The following is a 17,868-nucleotide window of genomic DNA, read 5'->3' as shown; positions in this document are numbered from 1 at the left end:
GAAGATAGAGTGTTCCTGAGCTGATCACAGCTGTTCGGCAGTTCAGTGCATTGCTCAGCTGTGTGGGACGCCTCCTGAGAGACCATATGCATTACAGAACAGAACAGTGCCTCCCCGGGGAAGGAGGATGGGCACTTTATATGCAGGTTCCTTACATCTCCTGTCACTTACTGGTCACAGAGTGTTAATTTCATCATACTTCCTGCTGATATTAACCAGTTCTTCCAGGCAACCCCTGGGAAAGCCAGAGCTGCCTTGAGTACAGCCTGTTGAGTGTCCAGGCACCACAGTCTCTCCTTATCCATTAACATGGGGTCTCCTTGGTGAGTGGTAATGATGGTAGCAGCTGGCTTTCATAAGCACACTGTGTGGGAACAGTCATTTCTAGGGCCATTCTGGCTCAAAAGCAAGGCAAGTAGCCAAGGCTTAGAAAGAAGGGTATAGGTTGGGCTGGGGGGTCCTGGCCTTGACACAAGGAAGATTCCCAGAAAGCACAACCCTCTATATTGTATACGGTAATTCATGCATATGAGTATGTGGACCAAAATAGCAGTCTGTATAGAAGACATGCAGCTGGCCCTCTGTATTTGTGGCTTCCACATCCTTGGATTCAGCCAACTACAGATTTAAATATTTGAAAAAATATTTGCTTCTGTACCCAACAAGTACAGACTTTTTTCCCTTGTCACTGTTCCCTAAACAATACAGCAGAACAACTACTTACATAACATTTACATTGTGTATTAAGTATTTATTATAAGGGATCTAGAGATTATTTAAAGTAGACAGGAGGATGTACGTAGGTTATGTGCAAACACTATAGCATTTTATATAAGGGACAGATGTTAATATCTGTAGGATGTCCTGGAACCAGTCCCCCACAGATACTAGGAGACAAACATGTATTGAAGCAGCATATATTTGTGCACTTTTCATGTGCACAGTAGTGTAACTTCATGTGTTGTCATTTAAAAAATAATCTCAGTTGAAGCTTATACAGGAGCAGATTATGTACAGTAAATGCAAGGCAGCAGACTCATTAAGAGCAGACACTCAGATGGACTTCCTGTGTTTGAATCCCAGCTTGAACTTCTAGCTGTGTGAGCGGAAGCCTCAATTTTTCTATCTATAAAGTGTGGCTAATTATAGTATCTACTTCACAGGGTTGTTATGAGGACTAAATTAGTCAATATATATAAGGCACTCAGAACATTGACTATCACATAACCATCTCTAAATATTTGCTATTATTATTATTATTATTATTAATCAATTTCACTTTCTCTGCTGAAAACAAGTCAGGGAAGCCCATAGATAAACTTTTACAGTGTGGTGAACATAAACCACACAACACAGGAGACCTGGATTATCAGCCAGGTGCTGTGTGACCTCAACCTCTCTGTTTCTCAGCTTTCTGTTCTTTGAACAAAGAGTTTTCAACTAGATGTTCTCAGATGTCAAATCCACCCTTAACAGTTGTGTGGTTTGCTATCCAGGCATAAATTCTCTTCATTTTTAAGGGCAATTTCGCAGTTTCTCTAATTGCATAAGTATTGATGAAAGCATGCAAGTTTTTAATCACTTTTTATCATTTGTGGAGGCTTGAAAAAGAAAATAAACTCCCTGTGTTTTAGAACAGGAATGTGACACAAAAATGTTTTATAGAAAATAATGTCAGCCAGGTGCAGTGTATCGTGGCTGTAATCCCAGCACTTTGGGAGGCCGAGGTGGGTGGATCCCCTGAGGTCAGGAGTTCAAGACCAGCCCAGGCAACATGGTGAAATCCCATCTCTACTAAAAATACAAAAATTAGCTGGGCATGGTGGCGGGCGCCTGTAATCCCAGCTACTCGGTAGGCCGAGGCACAAGAATCGCTTGAACCCAGGAGGCGGAGGTTGCAGTGAGCCAAGATTACACCATTGCACTCCAGGTTGGGCAGCAGAGTGAGACTCCATCTCAAAAAACAAAAAAAGAAAAAAGAAAAGAAAATGTCTTCTGTACATACATACGTATCCCACCTTTTCCTAGTTTAGTATTTAAAGAATCATGGAACTATACATAACACAGTAAGCTGAAGGGAAAAAAAAAAAACTATTGAAAGACAAAGAGTAGGGCCTTCCAAGAACAGAAAGAAACCCATGCCATGGAGTCTTGTCAGTTTGATGTGAATTGTCAGAATATTTGACTCCAAGCTTTCTAGGAGCCAACGTGAAATTACATACATTTCACATAAATTACATGAAATGACATAAATGTAAATTACATAAATATAGGAGCCAATATGAAATTACATAAATTTAATAATATAATGAACTTTATGTAATTTATATAATATTCATAAATTTCATAAAGTTCATTATAAATATCAATATCATTAAATATAATATGTAATATATAAAACATTGATATTAGGTATATTAAATATAATAATATTTAAAATATAGTCTTCCTGACTGGAAAAAACAAATTTCTAAAGTTAAAATTCAATAGCATTTTTTTCCCCTGAGGATGACAAAAAATGTCCTCAACAATTCAGTTAACACCATTTTTTGACAATTTATACAATAGAGTCCAGTTGTGCAGATGCTACCTGAAGATGGATTAGCATAAAATGGCTACCAAGTATCTGGAAGAATTGAAGAAATACATATCTACCACCTTTCCAGATGGTCTCCAGAAAAATCCTCTTCCCAGCTAGACAGATAATTCTTGGCAGGGGATTTGGGACTGTATCAAATACTTGGAGTACAGCTGTTTCTCAAGAGTTGATCTGGGGTAGGGTTAATAACCATTCATGAAGATCTAGAATTACAGAGACTAGAGCTTCTATAGTTGTGAGTTTTCAAAATTCAAGTAATGAGCTGCTATGATCCAATCTATGATCAAAGTTATTCTGACTTCTCGTTTTCCCACTAATTAGTCCAACACTCTGGCGCCCTCATGACCTAACCATAGCTTTGTATTCTTAGTGGTCCCAAGTTTTCTTCTTGTTCTTATTCTCTCTTTTGTCAGGCTATGCCAGGAGAGAAAGAACTGCATAGTACTTGCTTTCTGTATTCCAGGCAGTATCCAGTGCTTTTTAAGGCTTAAACAAATAAGTGGGTAAATGACCGCTGTTTTAAATCGATATTTCATTTAGAGATAAACTACATTCCCTCTAATGATGAGTCAACTTAACTTTGCTAATTTGATAGCTTCTGATTTTAGAGTTTCTCATTCTTTTCTTTCCTTGTTATACCTTGTTAATTAAGCTTTCAGTGGTATAGTGTAAATTGTGTCAACTGGACCCTGAAATAGAAAATTATTTCAACTTAGTTGAGTTTTATTGCTTTTGCATAGTTTTAAATTAGTTCTAAATATGCTGAATCCCTGAGAAATAATATTCCACCCAAAATGCAAGTGTATATAATATTGGAAGAATTAAGCTGTAAAGTCACATTACACAGTATATCTAACGTCAAAGCCTCTAGTGCATTAACTGAATTACTTAACCCTGGTTTAGTGTTTCTTTTGTCTCTGTAGATTAGTCAAACTTTGATACCATTTTTACAGAGTGTTAAAGAGACAGCATTAGAAACTTTGCTTATCCTATCAAGAAGCAGAATTCTGGAAGATCATCACACTGTTTGAAAGATCAGTAATAAAGAGAGTGGATAATGATGAAGGATCTGAACAAAAAATTAAATGAGCTAAAGCCCACAATGTGATTATTATTTGTATGTGTATAATTCTGAAGACCTCTTTAAACATGAACTGAAAGACAAACTTTTAGAGCTACTAATTTTGTAGCACTTCAAACAAAAAAGATAACATTTGTAATATTTTAGATTAATTGTGATCACAAACTGTAGGATATCACATCATTTAGTTCTGTCATTTATTCATGCAAATTTTCTTGAATACCTATTATTTTCAGAGAACTGTACTGGATGTACAGTATGTGTGTACTGGTGTGGTTAAAACAAAGAAAGCCCGCTGTCTTCATGGATCTTTTCTTCTAGGAAACTTCATGTTTGTTTGTTTATTTATTTATTTAGAGGCAATGTCTTGCTCTGTTGCTCAGGCTGGAGTGCACTGGCGCAATCCTGGCCTCAAGTGATTCTCCCACCTGGGCCTACAGATGCACACCACGAAGCCTGGCTATTTTTAGTTTTTTGTAGAGATAGGGTCTTGCTATTTGCCCAGGCTGGTCTAGAGCTCCTGGGCTCAAGCAGTCCTCCCACTTCAGCCTCCCAAAGTGCTGAGGTTACAGGCATGAGCCACCGTGCCTGGCTCATTTATTTAATTTTTAAAAAAAAAGAAAATTTAGGAACCACTCGTTTTAAACAAAGTTGTAGTCTTAGTATTTTCCCATCACTGTGAGTCAACTCTACAGAAATGTAGCTAATCTACATTTTTCAAGAACTTAAATACAACAGAAAAAAATAATTGAAGTGGGTAAGTTGTCTCTTATCCATACTTTTGACTTCCCTTAGTCTGAGTTGACCTGTTTGTGCTGCAAACCAAATTATTAGTACAATTTCACTCCCTTTCTTCATTGTCCCCATTGTTATCCAATTAAATCTTCTATTTTTCTGTCTTTTTATTTTGTATAATATTGATATTCAATATCACCTTGTAGGTCATAACTATCAGATGCCAATTAAAAATATTTCATGTTGACTTATGATGTTACTAAATTATGGGAAATTTAAGGAGTTTTGTTCCTGGATATTTCTATTCTCTTATAACTTGCTACCACCTACAGTTTCTGAGGAAAATATTATGAAAACCTTTTCTACACTTGTTGAAGTCATGGAAATACAAACAAACAAACAAAAGAACACAAAGTAGATGGGCTCATTTTGTATGATGCACAGATGATAGATTTGGTAGATTCAGCCTGTCAGTCACTCAAGTTCTGCCCCAGAGGTCAATGTAGCTGAGGCAGGTCCTTCAGAAACAATGTAGATTCCTTTCCTGTAACCAGGCTGCCCTGGTTTAAAATATCTTTTCATCTCCATTACAAAGATAAACTATTAGGTCAGTGGCAAAAACCACAATTACCTTTGCACCAACTTAATATTTTCTCCATCGATGACGAGCAAGAGACAATTGTAATTCCCCTTATTTCAATATTTTTTTCTCACATAAGACAAGTTGTCGAAGAACTAAATATAGTTGTTTCTCTTCAAGCCTTTCTACTTGTTTCCCCAAGTGTTAAAAGCTTGACACACTCTTAGACAAAATGAAATAATATTAGCAATGTTATTACAAATTTCAGTTATAACCAAAAGCCAATCATGATGTAAAATACTTCTGTTCATTACCAGTGATTTGAACATGGGTCTGAAATATGACCATATTCGACCTTGGAAAAACCTCCTAACAAGCTTATTAGGATATGCACTGATAATTCTTGGTTGCTCTTGGCAATCAGAATGTTTTGCCTAAGGGAAAATTTAAATTCTGGAGCTGCTCTTATTTTCCTCACCTTACTGTGTAACCTTGAAATAACCTTGAAATAACACAAAGACTAAACTGCAGGTGGTGTTTATTTAAGAGCCTTAGGCAGTTTAAGCAGAAGCTGGTGTGTCGGAGAACTCTATTCTTGAAAAGGTGCTTTCAAGATGTTATTTTCCTGAGTAAGATGCTTATAAAAGATCTATCTACAATTTGTTTAGAAAAGCTAATCTGCAGTTTAAAAAATTGTTTTTACATAATTCATCTTAGTATCTGAAAATTTTCTGGTTTAGCTTTCAGAGTTTTATTTTTTTTAATTTATAATAAACTTTCCCTATGACAGATTAAATTACATGCCCAGAAGCTGTTCTCAAAGGGCAAAGTACTGGAAAGAAATAATATTAAAGAATCCTGAAGGGAGAGCTTCCAATTTCAGTTCAACAAAGAATAAATTCAACAGAGAGATTGACTTGATCTCTATGAAATACAGTATTTTTCTGCGTCTAGATCAGTATGTCTTTTTGGCTCAATGTTTTTTTTTTTTCAAATGACTTTCATCATCTTCCTCAAAACATTTATTATTAAAATTTAGATGCGATGTTAAAAAAAATGAGTGACCTGTCCAGGGAGTTTATTTTTAAGCAAGGTAGTCTGAGATCCTGTCTATTTCTTGGTCCTTGTAAGGTTCATACATCATGTGTTGATTTCAGTTAGGTTACTGGGACCTTACAGGCTACACTGCAAGTTGTTCTGGCAGGTCTTTAACTGATCTTCCCCCTTTTGGAGCACAAATGGCAAATTGTTGTTTTGTTCTGTTTTTTCTCAAGAGTGTGTGGCATGTTGCCATCTTCCATCTTCTGTGAGTTTCCTGATGACTGTCTTTATGTGTTCTATTAGGTCAATAGAAGAACTTCTTCCTGACTCCCTTGCCTCTTTAGTTGATGAAAATGATAGGACAGTTTCATGAGCGAATAATTTCTTATCATTTTCTTACTGAAAAACTCTCTCACAAAAGGAGCTGGTTAAGCTTTAAGCGAAAGTTCCACATAGAGCTCTGGCAATGGGAGGAACATAAAAGATTGTTGGGTCTAAAAGGAAGAATCAGATGTTGCTCATCAGTTTTAAACAACACCTGAAGAGCAGACGAAAGGGTCCTCTTTCAGTTTTTCTGAAACTGTGTTGTAATGACAAAATGGTTTTGTGTGTCTGTGTGGTTCTGTTTCTGTTTTGTTTTTGACTTCACAGGAAGAGGTTTAAACATGAAGGCAAACCTTATAGATGTTAGCATGGCTACATATAAAGCAAAGCTGCCTCTTTTTTTTTCTTTTCTCTGCTTCCATTTAGGCCTATCACATAATTTAAGAAAACATAAAATTAACCACAGGAGCGCTAACTATAGTGTGACAAAAAAACCCTGATCAATTTTGTTTTCGCAGCACGATATTATCAAAGATTTAAGAAACAAATTTGCCAGCCTCGGCGAGAACTCTCTGGTAACAGCATAAATGTCTGTGTTGGTTGCTTTTGATTTAAAGGTTTCTTTTTTCATTTGTTTGAGCCCATTTCTTTTCCCCCTCCTTTTAGTTCACTTTATTTTTCATATTCTGTAACTAGCAAGCCTTCATTTTTTAAACCTCTTCCATCTTCCAGTGTCTATTTTCTGTATTTTGGATGGAAAGTTTATGGCAGCAAAGCTGTCATTCTGGCTACCTCTGCTGCAGCTCTTCCTGCTCTTAGGTCATATATGTTTTGGCCGTTGTGTTTATGGACATGATACTAATTGACTGTTTCATGTCCCATTGACTAAGCTTCTCTACCACGCCATTTGATGGACTCACTGTCATAGGGCTCTATGCAACTTTCATTCTGCAACTTATACTGCTTAGTTCCTTCTCAATTCTCCAGTGAACTGGATTGCTCAAGTGAATGGTCATACCAGTCTTGAACTTGCTGTGCCTTTATATTTTATTTTTATTTTCTTCTTTATGTTTTCAGTGGTAGCTTAAGTGGAAAAGAATAAACTCCAGCCATTGCTCCAGCAGTACCATGCAGTATCGTTTGTTACCACCAGAGAATACAAAATATAAAGGCACATTGCATCTCTTATTCTTTGGGGGTGACTGGGGAGATCTGTATCATAAATCCACTACTTCGTTGAAGCCTACCTTTTGATTCATATCAGCTTTCAATTTTACTTAAACTTCAAGACATCTCAGTTAATGTTTTTCTGTGATTCAGTGATACTTTGCAACTCGAGCCATTTGCTGAGCAGTATCAAGTTATGGCCATGGCATGGGAGATTATTCAAAACGTGACAAACTTATGCACAAATGTATAAATCAGAAAGTGCAAGTTTCATTGATGAAGTACAGTACTTCAAAACTGTGATACAGGCTTTGAATGAATCAAATCATTAAAATTGAGAAAAAAAAATCCATGCTGATAAACCAGTACCAAAAGCATATCAAGAAAACTATAAAGGGGGAAAAAAACAATAGTTGAATATGTTAATAATATCTGTTTAAGAACATCGTTGGTGTTGAAATGGTCCATAATGTTGTCATAGAGCCCATACATGAAGAGATGACTAAAAATATGGTCTGTAGAAATCTGTTGTGCTTACTGATACCCTCAACATAAATGGTTGGGATTTGTGTTCAGGAAAAAGAAATGGAAAAACAAAAGCTTCTATACCAGCAAGCCCGACTCCACGATCGTGGCGCGGCTGAGATGGTGCTACAGACAATCAGTGCCAGCAAAGGTAAGGTTCCTTGAGTTCCCCTCACGAGTGTCTGCTCTTCAGATTTCCTCGTTGCTCTCAAGGTCCTCCCTCATTTCAGTTCCACTGACTCATTTAGTCCTGGGGTTTCTGGTTCATGACTATATCAGGTGCCTATTCACAAATATGAGCTCTCATTGTTTACGGAGACCAATATTAATTTTTTTTTTCAGAGTCTTACTATACAGATTCATTTTCATTCTGTTCTTTAAGTTTTGGAAACTATGTTATAACTAAACCTTAGCAGACTGATCCTATAAAATGGGGGTGCGCGAGCTTTTTCTTTAAGGCTGGAGAGTCAATATGTTCAGCTTTGGGGTTATGCAACCTGTCACAGCTCTTCAGCTGTGCCATGTTAGCAGGAAAGCTGCCAGACACAATAAGTAAACAAACAGCGTGGCTGTGTTCCAAAAAAACTTTATTTACACACATAGGTGGCAAGCTGTAATTTTTTTATGTAATTTATGGTATTTTGCCATAGTTTGCTGACTCTTGATACAAATATGGAGACTTTTAAAGTGAGACTTTTTTAACAATTAAGATGCTGTCATATATCTCAGTAGCCAGCTGTTTCAAGATGATTTTTTGTACATTCATAATAGCTTCTTTGTGAAAACATTTTAAATATAATTTGTAATGGAATGGAAAAGTAATGGTGGTACATTCTGTTATTAGGTAGCCTTGTCCTTAAATAGAAGATTATTTATATTTCTAGGATAAATAGAGGTGAACAATGAAAAATGAAATATGTTACACTAAACAAAATTTTGTTATTATCCGAATAACTTAAAATTGAGAATAGTCTGCCTAATAAACCAGACTTCAAACATATTAAAATAAAAGTGATACAATGAAAATGATGAAAGTTCTTCATATATAATACTGTTGAGGGAAGAGGGAGAGAAATTTTCTTTAAAGAAACTTTTAAGTAGCTCATACTTATTTTAATGTTTATTAAACACATAATTAATCTTGAATCTTAATAATTTCAAGTCTCGATATTTCAAAATCAGTTGTCTTCCTATTCTGCTACTTCTATATCTTCTTATGGTTTCAGTTCTTAGATATTATAGAGAATTTATTAAAAATGTTGATGTCAAATATGCATTATTATTATTTTAGCATTTTTTGGAACATAAGTCAGTCTCCCTATGCCATTAAACAGATTGCCTGGGGGGGGGGGCATAATAATAATTTTAAAAGTGCAGCATTGGAGGTAGAATAGGTTAATACAGAGGGCGAAATGATATAAGGAACACTACTTTTTTATATTTCTTAGGTGAAACTGGACCAATGGTAGCAGCTACTCTGAAACTTGGAATTGCTATTTTAAATGGTGGGAACTCCACAGTACAGCAGGTAACAGCTTCCAGTCATTCACATAATGTACTTTTCAGACAAATGGACCATATAGTAAAGAACTATTTGTTGTAAAATGTTTTATTTTCTATGTACAATATGGCTCAATTTTAGTTTACCACAGTACTGAAGAGAGAGCAAAAGAGGGAAAAAGTAATTATGTGATAGTGTTACAGATCCAAACATAAAATGATGTCAAAATATCTGAAAACATCAAGTGTGACCTTTTATCATGTCAAATGAATTCTGGTGCTGAGGTATGAACCACTCTCTCACCATGCGTTTACCAAACTGTGGCTCTCTGGTTATGGAACCTGGCAGGGGTAACCAGCTCGTTCTGTTCCCAGAATAAGTGATTATATAGCTTTGAAAAAAGAAAAAATAAAACACTTAATCTCTCCAAAACATTTCTCAAAAAATAATGTCTCCTGCTTATGTTTTACTTAAGAAGACCCTCATTACTTAGTATATATACTCAGAAGTCCTTAGATCCAGAGACAGGAGTGAGAGATCCTGTAATGTATACTTCTTGTCTGTGTGGAACTTGTCTGTTTTCTTTATAACTTCAAATATATATCCCACCATCTCCTTTGATCCTGTAAGCCACATCCCTTTGTTTGTTAAAAAAAACAATGATTGTTTCATTTTTTATTTGACCAAAAGTTATCACAACCCCCGTAAATGGCTATATGGTTTTTTGTCTATGTGCGTATATATGTGTGTCTGTGTATCTGTGTATCATACCTACACTACGTGTATATTTGCTATTTGTGCATTTGTGCATATATATATATGCATATGTGCATATACTTTGTGCATATATATCCTTTACATATTTCGTTTGTATTGCCTTCGCTATCTGAAAAAGATTACTACTAAAATTTTGTCTGCTTAGCTGAGCCCTTTTTAGAAGAGCATTGATAACAGGAATTGTTCTGCTCTTCCAGATTTGGAGAAAAGCAGTATTCTTATTTCCTTAAACCTTTGAGCATGCTTTCTATCATCTTGTATGTGCTTTTACATTTGAAATCTCTAATAAATTTTAACCATGTCAGAAATAGCTGTTTCGTTATGCTATGTAACATTAAGCTAACAAGACAAAGCATTGCTTTAGCGTTTTTTTACATGTATGTTTAACCAAAATTTTGACCATAGATTCTGGACGTCATTCTGAGAACAAAGGAGAACATTTTAGTAGCCAAATGATTCCTATTGTTTTTTCAATTTACAGACTATGGTAATGGAAACTGAATTTCCGTCTATAGCATTAGCATATGGCAGTCACAACTCTCAGATTGTAATGCTGTTCGAGGTTTTTTGTTTTGTTTTGTTTTGTTTTTTGAGATGTCACCCAGGCTGGAGTGCAGTGGCACCATCTCTGCTCACTGCAACCTCCGCCTCCTGGGTTCAAGCAATTCTCCTGCCTCAGCCTCCCGAGTAGCTGGGACTACAGGCACATGCTACCATGCCCAGCTGATTTTTGTATTTTTTAGTAGAGACGGGGTTTCACTATGTTGGTCAGGCTGGTCTCAAACTCCTGACCTCATGATTTGCCCACCTCAGCCTCCCAAAGTGCTGGGATTACAGGCGTGAACCACCACGCCCAGCCTGTAATGCTGTTTAATGAAATCACCTTGGTATGGAAACCTGTGAATAACATCTATAGGAATTTTCTTCCCAGTTAACTTGCGCTAGAGTATCTGAATCACCAAATTACTTTAAGAGTGACCAGGAGAGAATTAAGAGTAATATATTACCCCTGACATTTTTGGTGCTTGTGGTGATGTGTAAGGCAACTAACCCTCTTATTCCAAGTTTGCGTAACTATCTTGCTTCGAGGTGTGTTCCTACTTCATGATAAAGATGGCATTAGTCATGTTTGTACACAGTGAATATTTTCTGTCTATTCTAGAATGGAAAGCCTGTTTTGGTTGTTTATTTATTTAACAAACAATAAGATTTTTGTTCAGTGGCCATGTGGTTTCTATAATTCCCATAGAAAATGCTTGACTACCTCAAGGAGAAAAAGGATGTGGGCTTCTTTCAGAGCCTGGCCGGCCTGATGCAGTCATGTAGGTAAGGACTCACTTCCTTCTTGGGGGTTTTACTCAGTGGCTGTATTTTTTCGAAGGATTTGTTTCCTACTCTGACGATAATTGCACATAGAAGAATAGTTAATGATTAACAACACTTTAAAGTGGGATAATCGGCAGTGTCTTGTTTTCTATCTTGTTTTAAGGGGTTGGTAATATCATAATTAATAACTTACAGAATGGTAATAATGTCTTAAAATAGCTTTCCCATAGTACTATAATCCCAGAGCTTTGGGAGGAAGAGGTAGGAGGATCCCTTGAGGCCAGCAATTCAAGACCAGCCTGGGTAACAGGGCAAGACTCCATCTCTACAAAAAGATTAAAAAAAAAAAAAAAAAAGCTAGGCATGGTGGCAACACACCTGTACCATAGTCCTAGCTACTCAGGAGGCTGAGGTGGGAAGATTTCTTGAGCCCAGAAGTTCGAGGCTGTAGTGAGCTATGATAGCGCCACTACTGCAGCCTGAGAGACAGAGTGATACCCTGTCTCTAATTTAAAAAAAAAAAAAGCCTTCCCCGTGTTTAAATAGGGATCTTGGAGAATTAGTGTATATTCTGCATACTTGAAAATGAGTTGTGTATGCTTTTTTAAAAAAGAAAATTCTATTTAGTTTTATTTAGGAGCTTGTAGGCCATTTCTCATTTTGTGACTAAATGATCACTAACTCATTTGCGGTAATCGTTTTCCATTTTTTTTCAAGATTTAAAATCATTCAGACAGCATTTGACTAAGGAATCTGACATACATTTAATGTAACAAGCTATTCCAACTGCAAAAACATAATTATTAGAATTTTATTTCTGCACATCTGCTAGCTTTGTAATGTACTCCCCATGTTGAAACCTATGAATGCTTTCATGTTTGACTTTCACATGGATCATTTCAGTGTAGGCCCAGGGGAGACACTAGTCTGCCACCAAGAAAATATGGTTGGTAAGCAATGAATGGAGACATGTTTTCAGTGTACGTTAACATTTGGTTCATATTCCAAGATACATGGTGTTTAGATGTTTGCTCTCCTGAGCAAAGAAAATGTTCTATTAGTCCTCTAAATGTTTTTTTTTCCCTTGTTATTATAGTGTCCTTGACCTAAATGCATTTGAGCGACAAAACAAAGCTGAAGGTCTTGGGATGGTGACAGAGGAAGGATCAGGTATTAATGACTTACATTAAAAGGATCACCTGTCTCCCTTCCCTCCCTGAAACGAGTCAATTATCAATTACCTTTCAAGTAGAGAGATAAGAAGTTATTTTAAAATTGATGAAATGCTTACATGATTCATTTCAAAGTTCATAGTTGGACACCGGTCACACTCTAAAACCAACCTTCCACGCCGGTCATTAACTCCTTGTGTGCCAGCCCCATTGCCAGCTGCCTTTCCCCTTATTGGGTTTTCAATAAGGAATAATGGTTGAATGAAGGATCAAGATCCTTTATTAGAGATTTTCTGGGAAATCATAAACCACATAGATGAACCTTTCAAGAACATTTGACTTTCTTTGGCCACTTTAGCAAAGTTGGGCTCTCAGATTCTTCTATTTCCTTAGGATAGTAATCCTTTGAGCTCCTTCAGTCTACTCTCATTCCTATTCCCTCCTCTTCACTTCCAGCACAGTGATCCTCAAATCCATACATGTTTGCAAGTCTAGATTGATGAAAGAAATTAGAGACCAGTTATTTTGCTTAAATAATTCTGTGCACAAAAGCAGTGATACACGTGATCTTAGAATTTTTCTCTCTCTAAACAGATGCTGGTATAAACTAGAAAGTTTAGCATACAATGCATTTAAAGCAGAAATAACCTTTGCTGCCCTTTCATTTTAGCAGTATTTATTAAGAAAAAAATCTTCAGTAGTTTTTGGTTTGATTTGTTTTTATTCTTTTGTGTTTGATTTTTAAACTAGTTTTACTCAGGGCCCCGTATGTTTATCTGTTTTTGTTTGTTTTGTGTGGTTTGGATATGTCTTCTTGTCAATTATTAGTTTTGGAACATTGGGTCTTTTAATGGACTAATCTTATTTCAAAAAATAATTTTTTCTCCCATCTGCCATTTGTAGTCTATGTTTATTTCTCTGAAATATTTTAGGATTAACTAATTTATCTATGTATTTTTTTGTTCTCACAAATAGGAAAAACAACATTTCTTATTGTATTTTAAAGTTTATTATTAATACCCATTCTGACATTGCTACCACTATCTGGCTCCCGTGTTTACTTTATTTCCTGCTTGACATTTGGATGGACAAGTCCAGTCAACAAAAATAAGTCATATGGTTACTAAACTGAGTTAGCTACCTTCAAGAACAATCACTGACACCATTCTACAACTTCTTAGGTTTTCTGGCCGAAGGTTCTGGCCTGAGGTTCAGAAGGACAGACCTTTGAGAAAAGTCACCAGTGCCACTCTAAACCGACTTAGGTTTTCTGGACCCATCTGCAGAACTTGGAGCCACTGCAGATCTCAGGGCCTATCACCTGCCTACCTCCAGCATCTCTCCAAAGTCCTAAGCAATTTTCAGCTCTAAAATCTCTAAAAATGAATGAAGTCTCTGTCCAAAGCCTAACTTCCCTGTCTTGGAATTAGAAATCAATTTCATTTTCCCCTGTAGTTATTACCTAATGTTCCAGGGGCTCCTACCACAAATCCATTAGTCATTCTTAGTCGCTGTTCATATCAGCTCCCAAAAGGAATAGCAGCCACTTAGGTTATTTTCCTCAGCCTCCTTTCCTTCATCAGGCAGATATGGGTTGGAATAACATTTTCGAGTCCCAAATCAGAAAGAACTTTGTGAGAGTGACCATTCTGATGTGAGAATTCTTTATATCTCTCAAAAGGAGATTGATCTAACTTGTGCATTCTTTTTCAACACATAAGAAAATAATTACTCAAACCGATTAACACGTTTTGTATTATTTCCTTACAAACAGAAAAACAAAAGCAAAATCTCAACTTTTTTTCTTTTTCCCCATTTCCTTTTCTTTCGACTACTGTAAATGTACTACCCTCCCTTCCTCAGTCATCACTCATGAGCGTGGTAATTATTAAAAATGAACTGTCTTTTGTTTATTTGCTCTTTTATTTGTTGTTAGCTTTGTGTACAGACTTGATAGTGACAATTTCTGTGCATTCTTTTTTGTTGTAGACTGTTTTAACAAGTAGATTATTTAATTTCCATCATTATGCATCCTGTTATTTTTTACATTTACACATCTAGCTTTCCTCCTTTTCTTTCTTGTTTCTATGAGGATGTACAGTTATTAGTATGTCAGATATGAAGGGGCAACAAGCATTTCAATTACGTTTTTGGATTGGTTTTGTTGCTTTTCAGTTAAAAACCTTTCTGGTGGGCCCAGCGTCTGCAACTGTTGTGTCAATGAATGATCCTAGAATGTGTGCCCTAGTCTCCCTGTGGCGTTTCTGTCTTGAACATGCTGTGGCTTTATGGCTGTACTGATTGGTGCACGGGAAATCGGTGACAGATTCAAGGAGGACGTGACAAGCTGAGTCTCCTCCTTGCCAGTGTGCTCTGCCAGTTGCCTTCCAAGTATTGGGAGGCCTACTGAGTTTTTCCTCTATTCCTTTGAAAATCTGACAGATTACAAATCATTTAACATCAAAACTAATTTTTATTTTTGTGACTGAATTCAAAGAGCAGTAGAAACAATAGCAACTATTTGCTCCTCAAACTAATATACTAGCAAAGATGCCATTAGTAATTCAAAGTAGTTTCTGAAAGACATTCTATGCAATGGAAATAAGGGATGAGATTTTAGATAGTACCTAGGACGCCAACAAGGCTTCCAAGATTAAATTGTGCTTTCTGAATACATGCTATTGCCTTAATCAAGAGACCTATTAGGAGCATATGTAAGGGCCACTCATTAGCTCTATTAATATTACAGTATCTTCCAGATTGTTTTAAGAATTCCTATACAGACTCTTTTGGCATGTTTAAATATATCTGTTTTGAGACCACTCTTTTGTTTAAGATTCTATAAAAGTTAAAAAAGCCTACATACACTCATAGGAGAAGAAGAATCAATCATCCCTCTTGGAAGGGATAGAAAAGGCTGAAAAAGCAACATCTGTTAGTGATGTCACTTGCTTCAACACTTGAGGCTCGGAGAGCATGGGCTTAGCACTGAGAAAATAATCTATTGTATCTGAATCTTCTACATCCTCGCCCACTGTTTTTATTAAGCTAAGTCTCTTCCTAATGACGACAATATGACCATAAATTATATAGCCATGGAAAATGTATAAGCTTAAATGCATGAACTTTTGATACCCGCAACCCTCCAATGAGGTAGCTATTACCTTGATTTTATAGATAAGGCAACAGAGGAACAGAAAGGTTTCTTGACTTGTCCAAGGTCACACAGCTAAGCGGCAAGGCTGAGACTGAAATGCAGGCATTCTGCCTCCCACTGTTTAATTTACAGAGCGAAGTCACTTCCCTCCCATCTTTTCATATTCTTCGGGGGCTTACTTCATGTCTACCATTGCCTTAGGTAGCTTTTTTTTTTTTTTTTTTTTTTTGCCCCTTGACTTATTGTTTGTTTATTTAATTCTTTTTGAGATGGAGTGTCGCTCTGTCGCCCAGGCTGGAGTGCAGTGGTGCAGTCTCATCTCACTGCAACCTCCACTTCCCGGGTTCAAGCGATTCTCCTGCCTCAGCCTCCCAAGTAGCTGGGATTACAGGCCTGCCACCACAATTGGCTAATTTTTGTATTTTTAGTAGAGATGGGGTTTCACCATCTTGGCCAGGCTGGTCTTGAACTCCTGACCTCAGGTGACCCACCCACCTCGGCCTCCCAAACTGCTGGGATTACAGGCATGAGCCACCACGCCTGGCTGCCCCTTGACTTATTGTTCTTTGTCCCTTTCCGGGACACAAATCTCTTGCCAAATTTTGCATTTATTGTTAAGTTTCAAAATTGCTTTTGAACTTTTTATGGTTACAAATGTTCCTAACCTGGTATTGAGATGCCATGAGGAACTGTGTGTTTCTTTGAGGTTTGTATCTACAGATTTCAGATGAATTATTTATACTGTTTTTTTCTGCTGCCATTATTGTCATGCAAGTTTGACCTGTCTCCTTTTTATACTAAGTTTCTCTCATTTCTATGAAAGCCTGAGCCTCCCAGTTTTTTTTTTAAAGGTTTTCAGGAAATGTGTTAGTTTGTAATATGCTCAATGTTGTCTGTGCTGTATATTTTATATTTATATGTGTTTTCTTTTAATGACTTAAATTCAAAAACAAAACCTGTATGAATATTTAAAATGTCATTCCATTCTTGGATTTTTAATTTGCTTTTTTATCAGAACCATTAACCCCATTACCAAATCATTATGACATTGAAAGTGCAATTTTTCTGCTTTCAAAATTCTTCTTGGAATATAGCAGAAGATACTGAATTTTTTTTTTTTTGATCATGAGGTAGTCCTGGACTTCATAAAAGCAAGACGAAGTTTTGAAGTTGATCCAATTTCTTAAAAATAGTTTGATTTTTTAAAATCCTCACTACAACATTAACTACCAATTAACCTTCCCCATCTTTCTATCTGTATCTGATAATTTGTTTCACTGAGGTTCTTACTGATATATTTATAATCATCTAATCAAATTTATGTGAAGTTGAAGCAACACAAATTGATTAATTAAGCAAATAGATTGAATTGATCTTTAAGTATTGGTTACCCTAACTTTTTGTTACTCTTTTTATTACTTAATTATTTATGGGCTACCTTTTCCTCAAGATTTTCCAAATACTTTCACAAGTGTAGTTTAGTATTCTGTGTACCTTATTCTGCCATTCTTGTGGGTAAATTTTCTCTTCAAGGAAAACTTGTGATGTTGGTTCGTGGCACCAAATACGTTTTCTTCACATCCTTGCAGTTTTTAAACTTTGAAGCGCTCATTTAAATTAGAGTGACTATTATGTGCTAGATGGTGTCCTAGGCATTGGAAACAATTTAGGAGCTCAGTACTGTGTAGACAGACTTGTAAACAAATAACTTCAGAACAATGCTTTATGCATATAAAGGAATTTAGGTGGAAGTACTTAGCTGCTGGCATGTTGCGGGGCTGGGGGAGACGTGTAGTCTGAATTAGGAATCAAGCTGGTGGATAAGGAAGGCAAAGACATTCCAATGCGAGGGAACAGCATATGCAAAGTTCAAGGTACCAAAC

At 36.4% G+C, this 17,868-nt stretch overlaps 1 protein-coding gene across 4 annotated transcripts in view; it reads left to right on the top strand.

Annotated features, from left to right (window-relative positions):
• RYR2 (ryanodine receptor 2) overlaps positions 1–17,868 on the top strand; it is a 788,503-nt gene that overhangs the window by 701,494 nt on the left and 69,141 nt on the right. For all 4 annotated transcript variants that reach the window (XM_034949586.3, XM_055098600.2, XM_055098645.2 and 1 more), the window contains 4 exons: positions 8,104–8,203; positions 9,501–9,580; positions 11,580–11,656; positions 12,753–12,826. In XM_034949586.3, the coding sequence (XP_034805477.1) occupies positions 8,104–8,203; positions 9,501–9,580; positions 11,580–11,656; positions 12,753–12,826 (331 nt within the window). The remainder of the gene's footprint in view (positions 1–8,103; positions 8,204–9,500; positions 9,581–11,579; positions 11,657–12,752; positions 12,827–17,868) is intronic.

This window comes from Pan paniscus, chromosome 1, assembly GCF_029289425.2.
Source record: "Pan paniscus chromosome 1, NHGRI_mPanPan1-v2.0_pri, whole genome shotgun sequence".
NCBI classification, from domain to species: domain Eukaryota; kingdom Metazoa; phylum Chordata; class Mammalia; order Primates; family Hominidae; genus Pan; species Pan paniscus.
The sequence above is the reverse complement of the archived record's forward strand: the minus strand, read 5'-3'. Positions and strand labels throughout refer to the sequence as shown.